General features: G+C 35.7%; 3 protein-coding genes across 3 annotated transcripts; 1 reads left to right on the top strand and 2 right to left on the bottom strand.

The window, feature by feature from the left end:
- The first annotated feature begins 744 nt into the window (after window positions 1-744).
- LOC105763023 (xanthotoxin 5-hydroxylase CYP82C4) lies at window positions 745-2,608 on the top strand. Its single transcript, XM_012581046.2, has 2 exons — window positions 745-1,750; window positions 1,828-2,608. Exons 1-2 carry the CDS (start codon window positions 812-814, stop codon window positions 2,449-2,451), a joined length of 1,563 nt encoding a protein of 520 aa, XP_012436500.1. The 5' UTR covers window positions 745-811; the 3' UTR covers window positions 2,452-2,608.
- A 1,523-nt stretch (window positions 2,609-4,131) lies between these two features.
- On the bottom strand, window positions 4,132-6,700 carry LOC105763022 (pentatricopeptide repeat-containing protein At2g15630, mitochondrial). Its single transcript, XM_012581045.2, has one exon. The coding sequence runs from the start codon at window positions 6,270-6,272 to the stop codon at window positions 4,377-4,379; it is 1,896 nt and encodes a 631-aa protein (XP_012436499.1). The 5' UTR covers window positions 6,273-6,700; the 3' UTR covers window positions 4,132-4,376.
- A 740-nt stretch (window positions 6,701-7,440) lies between these two features.
- On the bottom strand, window positions 7,441-8,578 carry LOC105763026 (diphthamide biosynthesis protein 3). Its single transcript, XM_012581048.2, has 2 exons — window positions 8,230-8,578; window positions 7,441-7,822 (listed from the first exon to the last, which is right to left on the bottom strand). Exon 1 carries the CDS (start codon window positions 8,486-8,488, stop codon window positions 8,240-8,242), a length of 249 nt encoding a protein of 82 aa, XP_012436502.1. The 5' UTR covers window positions 8,489-8,578; the 3' UTR covers window positions 7,441-7,822; window positions 8,230-8,239.
- Between the last annotated feature and the right edge of the window lie 226 nt (window positions 8,579-8,804).

Genomic DNA, 8,804 nt, shown 5'->3' with positions numbered 1-8,804 from the left:
TGGTTTGAATAGTTTTACGAGTTGATTATAAATGATAATAGGGTTTTTATTAATTAAATTATTAAGACCTTATGTCAAGTAAGATTTAAGTATATTTAAGTATATAAATGCCTTGGTTGAAATACTGGAATTGGGTTGGTTGTGTTTTGAAATTTACAGGGGGTTTTATGTAAAAATAAATAGAAATACTGTCGAAATTAAAAAAAATGAATGAAGCCAATTAGCATAAATTTATATGAATTTATAATTATTTTATAATATGTTTGTTATTTATTTAAGAATTATTTGTAAATTGTTCGAGATATTCGGTAATGCCTCGTAATCTTATTTCGGTGATGATTTGGGGTTAAAGGGGGTTACAATATGACTTTTTTTTAACCCTATTCTGGCCTAATAATAGTGGGAAAAAATTGGTGGTATCGTCACCTTGTCAAGCACCACTCATGGTTACTATTTAAAACATATTATTTTGATAATTAATTTGATTGAGATACCATTTAAGTTATTAATTTTATTTTTTGCATTATTGAGGTAAAAAAACAAAAACAAAAAAAAAATCACATAGCAATAAGCATGATGATCACGATAACATCCGTGTGAGGACCGCAATTTAAATCCTTGAAAGTTATAAAACGAAAGGAAAGGATTCGACTGGCTATCAAATGAAGTACGTGGCTTGAATTATCAGCTCAAGACTTTTACAGAATTTTCTTTTTGTCAGGATCCTGCGGGGTTTATCTTTATATAACTTACAGAGGAAACGGATAGCTCTGAATTTCTCTCGTTGGGTCCTATTAGTGACGCATACACTATGGGATTCTCCATAGAATTACAAGAACAAATCATTTTGGCAATTCTTTTCACCATATTTGTGGTTTCACTTTCAATCCATGGTGGAGACAAGAAGAAACGGCAGAGACCAGCACCGCCAGAGGCAGCAGGGGCCATGCCTTTGCTTGGTCACCTTCATCTTCTCGGAACAAATCAGCTGCTACATAGAATATTCGGGGACATGGCCGATAAGTACGGACCTGCGTTCTTGGTCCGACTCGGCAGTCACCGGGCACTTGTGGTGAGTAACTGGCAAGTCGCCAAAGAATGTTTTACAACCAATGATAAGATCTTTTCAACACGTCCAAGATCCTTAGCCTCAAAACTTATGGGGTATGACCATAAAATGTTAGGTTTCGCACCTTATGGACCATATTGGCGCAGTTTAAGGAAGCTAGCAACGCTTGAGCTCCTCTCCAGTCGTCGGATGGAGTTACTTAGGCATGTTCGGGACACGGAAATTGATTGTTTTATAAAGGAATTATACGAGGAAACAGTGAGGAGCGGAGGCATTGCAGTAGTGGAAGTGAAGGAAAAGATTGGCAGCTTGGCAACCAACATCATAGTACGGATGATAGCTGGAAAAAGATACAGTTGTGGAAGTGATGATGAAGAATCAAAGCGATGCCAAAATGCCATTGCTGATTTCTTTCATTTGGTGGGTTTAGTCTTGGTTTCAGATTGGGTTCCTTTTCTTGGTTGGATTGATGTTGTGATGGGACGCATAGCCAAAATAAAGAGGATATCACAAGAGTGCGACATGATAATTGGAAGCTGGGTTAATGAGCATCGCCGCCAAAGGAAGCTTGGGGAAAACATCAAAGGGGACCAAGATTTTATCCATGTCATGTTGTCTATCTTGGATGATAACAATATTCCTACTGAAGAGGCAGACACTATCATTAAGGGTACTTGCCTGGTATGCAAAATTGTTAATTCAGCCATAAATAGAATTATCATTATCAACAATTTCATTCAGAGCTAACCTGATTGCAGAGTCTTATCTTGGGTGGCATTGACGCAAATGTGGTCGTGTTAACATGGACAGTGTCGCTTCTGTTGAACAACCGCCATGTGCTAAAAAGGGCCCAAGATGAACTTGACATCCATGTTGGAAAGCACCGGCAAGTGCAAGAGTCAGATATAAATAACTTGGTATACTTGCAAGCCATTATCAAGGAAACATTGCGGATAAAGCCACCGGTGCCTCTATCGGGACCAAGGGAAGCCATGGAGGACTGCACAATAGCTGGTTTCCATATTCCGGCGGGCACTCGCCTTTTCCCTAACATATGGAAATTGCAGCGTGATCCCAGCATTTGGCAAAAGCCTTTGGAATTCCTGCCAGAGAGGTTCCTCAATGATCATGCTAATGTAGATGTAAGGGGTAAAAACTATGAGTTTTTACCATTTGGTTCTGGCAGAAGGATTTGTCCAGGTATTACATTTGCACTTAAATTCCTGCCCTTAGCATTGGGTCGGCTGCTTCATGGATTCGAACTGGGGACAGTCTCGGACGTAGCAGTCGACATGAGTGAAAGCCCTGGATTGACTACTCCTAAAGCTACCCCATTGGAGGTTACTCTTACCCCACGCTTACCTGCCATGCTTTATGGGTAATTGGGAATATATATGCCATATTGGTTTGCAGTTCAAGTTAGTGAGACATGTAGGGGTACGTTTTCTGTGGGTCCAGCTCCACAAAAAGTTACTACTAATCATATTACCGAGAATAAAGAAAGGAACAGATTTCCTCTGCTCTGTTTATCTGCCTCTATATGTGAATGTGACCAATGAATTTCATTTTCAAATTTTATTTCATTTTCTTTAATTCAAGTAATAGAAATAGTTGATTAAATGAAAACCAAAAGAAAAAAGAATCAATTTCTAAAGGAATTAATTTCAAAACTTGAAAATACAGAAAGGATTGTAGAATATTTTAAAGAGAGAACTCCAAATTGAAGCTTTGAAATGAGATGAACACAACATGTCATCTCTTGATATCAAAGAAGTGAACAGGGAAACACTACAAACAGATTGGAATGGGGAGTTGGAGCCCGTGCCCCATTTGCCTCTTGATTTGATCTGTCTAAATATAATTTGCATAGAAGGTGTCAGCTTTTCCCGCGCAGGAAAGCAATGAAAGAGTCGATGTTGTTTTGACACTTCTAACTATGGCTGCCATGTTTTTGCGCCTCTTAACTATTGGGCTGGGAATTAATTATGGGATGCACCCCGACAAAGAGTCGGGACTTGATGGTATGAATCCCCTTTTTTTTTTTTTTCCAGAACTGTTGGAGCATTGTGGGTCAGGATGTTTTTATAGTAGTTGGGATTTGCTTCAACATGGTGAGTTTTCACCTTTGTCGAGTTTTGTGTTGGGTTGGGTCGGTCACCTTTGAATTGATGCGGTGGGTGTAGTCTTGAAAGTCAACATTAGTAAGGCTTATGAGGTTTTCTTGAGTTTATTTTGCAAAAAAGTAATGGTCGTGAGATGGGGGCCCATTGTGCGAAGTGAGATTCACTGTCTCCTTATTTATTTATTTCGTTAAGCTGAGGCTCCGACATATATTCTTATTTATTTATCTTCTACTCACTCAAAAACAATTCAATTTTAAAATAATAATATATTCAAAGTAATTTGTTTGCATATAAAATATAATATAACTAATAATCATATTTTTAATACAATGCTAAATATAAAAGATTTGATCACTTCCAACTTTATATAAGATTTATACATGATTTATTTGTATTTTTTTAATTATGTATTTAAAAGAGTTGTTTTGTAGGTTCATTTAGAACCTCATTTAAATTATTATCATAAATATAATTTTGTGATTAAAATTATAATTATATTAATAATATTGTTAAGATATAAAAGTTAAAACAAATAATTACATATAGAAATCACATATTTAGAATATAAATTTGTGTTTAAAAATAATATACAATAAATAATGAAATGTATAATTTGATACTAATTAATAATAATAGCAAATGAAATAGGTATAATCTTATAAAAAATAGATTACATTGTAAGTATAACAAAATTTAAACACACGAGTACATCAAATTATGAATACTAAATGAATAGAATTATTTATCATGGAATTATCATCAATTCTAAAGTGTAGAGTTAATTTGTGGCACCATCTCAATCAACAACATATACAATTGATAGAAATAATAAAATGTGCATAATAAAATTAAAATGTTTAAAAAATCAAAATAAAACTTTGGTTGAATGGTAAAATTAAGATTTTACCAATGCAATTCTGATGAGTTCAAATCCTTCGATTTAATAAAACTTTATTTTAAATTAATTATTATTTAATAAAATAAGTTATAGAAACAATTATAAATCCCTGAAGTTAAGGCTAGCATAAAAAAATTGTACACTACGTATGAGAAAAAAAATCTGCCATCATTCACAGCCACATGAGGAAGGAGTTTGAGAACTGACCTTCTATATCTCTTCATTTTCATTCACAGTCGGTTCCAATTTGTCAAACACAGTTGGTTTAGGACAAACAAGCACGCAATCAACAAGAGTTGCAACTTTCTACGGACTGGTCAATGTTCCCCATCCCGTCGATCAAAGATAAGTAAGTGCTGTCATCAGGGGTAATTCCTTTACTAATCATCTCCTTTAGGAGCTCTTCAGCAATATCTCCTTCCTGGTTATGGCAAAAACCTTGTATGAGGGCATTATAAGTGAGGAGGGTTGGATTGAAACCTGTACTCAACATCTCATCACGAACTCTTAATGCGTCCTTCATATCACCTCTTCTGCTATACCCACTAATTAGAGTGTTGTAACTAACGTGATCAGGTTTGATTCCCCTTCGTTTCATTTCATCGAGAAGCTCGCGAGCTTCTTCAACTCTCCCCTCCCTACAATGACCCTGCATCAAAGTATTATAAGTCACATCATCGGGAGGAACATTCAATTTATCCATTTCCTTCAACAACGAAAACGCACGCTCCATATTGCCATTGGCACAGTGACCATCGATCAATGCATTGAACATTATAACATCTACCGCAATTCCCTTCTTCATTATCTTCTCAAACAGGTTATCTGCTTCTGTCATTCTATTCCGCTTGCTTAAAGCATAGATAAGCGATGTATAAGTTATCCGTGTAGGTTGAATCCCCTTGGTTAACATCTCATCGTGAAAACCGAATGCTTTCTTCACGTTCCCACACCTGGAGTATCCATTAATTAAGATGCTATAGGTAATCTGATCGGGAGACAACCCCTTTTCTTCCATTTCTTTAACCAAATCATCGGCCTCATCCATTTTACATTCCATAAACAAAGCATGAACTAACATGTTGTAGGTTGAGACAGTTGGTGATATACCCTGCTCTACCATTTCGTCCCGATAACGAAATGCCTTTCCCAAATCCCCTTCATTGCAATAACCATCAATTAAGATATTATAAGTCACAGCACTAGGAACCAACCCTATTTCTTTCATCTTCTCAAACATCTCAGAAGCTTCCTCAAGTCTTTTATCCTTACACAACCCACTAATAAGCGAACTATACGAATAAGAATCCGGCTCAATACCTTTACTTCTCATTGCATTCAAAACGAAACGAGCTCCTTCAACCCTTCCTCTTGAACAATAAGCATGAATTATTGTATTATAAGTAACAACATTAGGATTAACCCCTAAATTCTCCATGAACCCAATAAAGTCTTTTGCTTTCTTTAGCTTTCCTTCCTTGCACAACACGTTTATCATTATGTTAAACGTGTACACGCTCGACTTAATCCTCATTTTAAACATCTCAGCATACAAAACCCAAGCACTTTCAGTTCTGTTCAATTTCAAAAACGTACTTAACAGGGCATTACAAGTCTCGATCTTTGGAATGAAACCCTTGTCTTTCATCATATAAAAACACTCTAATCCTTCATCCACCCTCTTCATTTCGCAACAAGCTTTTATTAACAAATCAAAAAGAAGGGTTGTTGAAATGCCTAACCTTTCACGAGCAAGAGCCAGCTCATCGAAAACGACTGCCACACCGGCAATGTCACTAGAAACGGTTCGCTTTAAGAGATTTAGAGTGGGCTTGGGAGATGGGAGACGTGAGGCAACGGCAATGGCAAGGCAACGGGTTTTGATATCGAGTCGATGGAACTCAACGTGAGAAGTGAATTGAAGGGCTAATTCAGGAGTTTTGTGGAGATTTAAGAGGACCGTTGATATGAGAGATGAGTCGAGGTTGGGTGAGAGGTGTTTGATGAAATGCCACTGAGAAGAGCGGGCAGATTCAACGAGGACATCAGGGGATATTTCGGATGAGGGGGATTGGGATCGGTCGGAGGTTGACGAGGAAAGGGCAGAGAAGAGAGAGCGCTGGTGGGGGATAAGAATGAAGGGTTTGGGGTTTTGGTGTTTGAGGATTTTGTAAGGTTTCATGTTATGGAAAAAGCAAACAGGTTCTGAGGGGACTGTTGAAGGGTTTGGAGGAGGAGAGGGGTTTCGCAGTTTAGAAGCTGATGGCCGGGGGAAAGAAGGGTTTACTCACTGTTTAGTCCTTTTCGAGGAAGATGAGAAACGAGCGAGCTTGTTTGCTTTCTCCTTTTACGTGTTTAGAAGCTTGGGACTTCGGCGTCGCACCTTGTTTAAACATTGTTTTTCTTTTACGGTATCAAAAAGTCCCTCTTAAATAATTCAATAATCAATTGAGCTCTCAATTAAAAATATCCCTTAATTCAACCTTAATCAAATATAAGAGATCAATTAAAAGATGATCAAAGAAAATACAATTCCTAACCCTAAATCAAATACCTCTTCAAAATTTTCACAACCATAAAATGTTTGACTTTTGAGCTTAAATGGGAAATTGATTAACTTGTTTTCCGACAACAATAAGATTCTCTACTTTTGCTTATGAAATTTTTGGCTCTTCTTAGCTGAGGTTGATTAACTTGTATTTTTTACTACCATAAAATTCTCTAAATTTTACTTGTGAATATTTTTGTAAACTAAATTTTTAAAAGAAAATAGGAAAATTTTGCATTAAAATTGCAAGCCCAAACCAATTCCTACGTAAATTCATTTCATTTAGTTTTTCACTTATATTATTTAAGTGATATTGTCAAAATAATGATTTGAGAAAAAAATCCACATGCCCACTTTTCATTCACTAATGCTTTACATTATCCAAATTTAATTGTAATGGTGGTACTTAGGTTTTTTCTTCTCTCCTTTTTCCTCATTTTTTGTCTTCCTCCCCTTCTTTTTCCTCTCTTATAGATTACAGATATAGATTAGAAACCTAATTATATATATATGAAGTTCTTTGAGATCCAAATGGACTATTCAATAACTGGGCCATTTCTTAAGGAAAATGTTTTGTTGAACAACCAGCAACAAGCACACAGCATAAGAAAACACATTCAAACATCAAACCCATAGCCATCCCCTGCTACAAAATGGGTATTGATGCTTCGACTCTTAAGTTTAACACCCACGTCTGGAACATTCTTCGAACATGGAGAAGAAATTATGACCATCCAAGTATACATGAAATACCAATATATTCACACCCAAGTTCAAGTAACTAGATGTATGCTGCAACAAGTAAAGCAAACAACCGCCGACACATTTAGATATCGAATATTCGTGTTAAACACATATCTAGGCATGGATACAGATGTTCCACCAAACAAATGTATTAGTACAAATCTTTATGAATATTAGTCAATACTCATGTGGAAAGCATACTCATATCTGAGCTCTTAGTGACAGAAACATAAAGCATCTCATCTGTTACTGAAGAAACCAAATTCATGTATTTATTCATAGGGATTTCAATGTTAAATTAAATACACCAACAGATAAACCAAAATTTCCTCACCAATGCTAGCACCACAGCACACATAAGGAACTAATCTCCAACAAAACATTCTTGCAATCTGCTATAAAACCAGTTATACTCAAGTGTAATGTTTGCCATTTGCCATCTGCAATGACAGAAAACAGCAATAACAAATGTCACATTTTGGACTGATTTTGCTTCAGCGAACTTAAATATGTAAATAAGCTACCATGAAGCAAACAGAAATTGAACCAATAAAAAAAACACAAAAGAATTACTGTTCAACATCGCATCAAAATATAGTAAATTTCTGATGTGAAGAGAAATTAAAAACAAAGGAAATTACAATATTCTGATCAATTAAAAGTTCAAGATAAAGAAATTCTAGGTTAACGAATCAATAAAACTCTAAATTCTGATCAATTAAAAGTTCAAGATAAAGAAATTCTAGGTTAACGAATCAATAAAACTCTAAATTATAAGATAAATATAGTTCCCAACAAATAACTCAAAATCGACAACATCATAGTTTAAGAAAAAATTAATAATTACCTGAAAGGTCTCAAGCAACGGCGACGGCTTGTCGTTTTGGAGGCTCAAGATTGTTGTTTGATTTTTTGTCGGCGAAATCCTCGGCGTTGTAGATGACGGTGATGTAGAGAGAACAGCTGGGGCAACGAGCGATTTCCTCGCCGATCTTGAGCTCTTCTTTTGTTATCTGAAAAAGATCGCCGCAAGGGCATGGATATGTGTATGCCTGCAACTCCTCGTTCCACTGCATGTCCTCTATCTCCACGTCGTCGTACGACATCGTTAGGTTGACCAAAGCTGCAAATTTTTTGGGTGCGAGTTTTAGAAGACGAAAAGTCTATTGATTTTTGTCCATTTGGGATTTAGGGTTCGTCTACCCTATATTTATATGTAATATATTTTCACCTCTATTTGGAGTAAGCAGGGGTAGTTTAGGGATGGTCAAAATTTATATCTATAATATATATATATATATATTTTGAGGTTAGTATTTAGTACATTAAAAGTGTATTTTTTTGTTATACAAATACCTTTAAAATTTTGTCACGTGACTCTTTTTAAATATTTATTTTTAATATTTTACTATATTATTATAA

Source organism: Gossypium raimondii, chromosome 12 (genome assembly GCF_025698545.1).
Source record: "Gossypium raimondii isolate GPD5lz chromosome 12, ASM2569854v1, whole genome shotgun sequence".
NCBI lineage: Eukaryota > Viridiplantae > Streptophyta > Magnoliopsida > Malvales > Malvaceae > Gossypium > Gossypium raimondii.
This window is presented reverse-complemented; position numbering and strand designations above follow the sequence as displayed.

Excerpts from the sequence above, each read along its gene's own strand:
- LOC105763023 (XM_012581046.2), top strand. The coding sequence starts at position 812 with ATGGGATTCTCCATAGAATTACAAGAACAAATCATTTTGGCAATTCTT. Across the intron at positions 1,751-1,827 it reads TCATTAAGGGTACTTGCCTG|AGTCTTATCTTGGGTGGCAT; the intron begins GTATGCAAAATT and ends ACCTGATTGCAG.
- LOC105763026 (XM_012581048.2), bottom strand. The coding sequence starts at position 8,488 with ATGTCGTACGACGACGTGGAGATAGAGGACATGCAGTGGAACGAGGAG.
- LOC105763022 (XM_012581045.2), bottom strand. The coding sequence starts at position 6,272 with ATGAAACCTTACAAAATCCTCAAACACCAAAACCCCAAACCCTTCATT.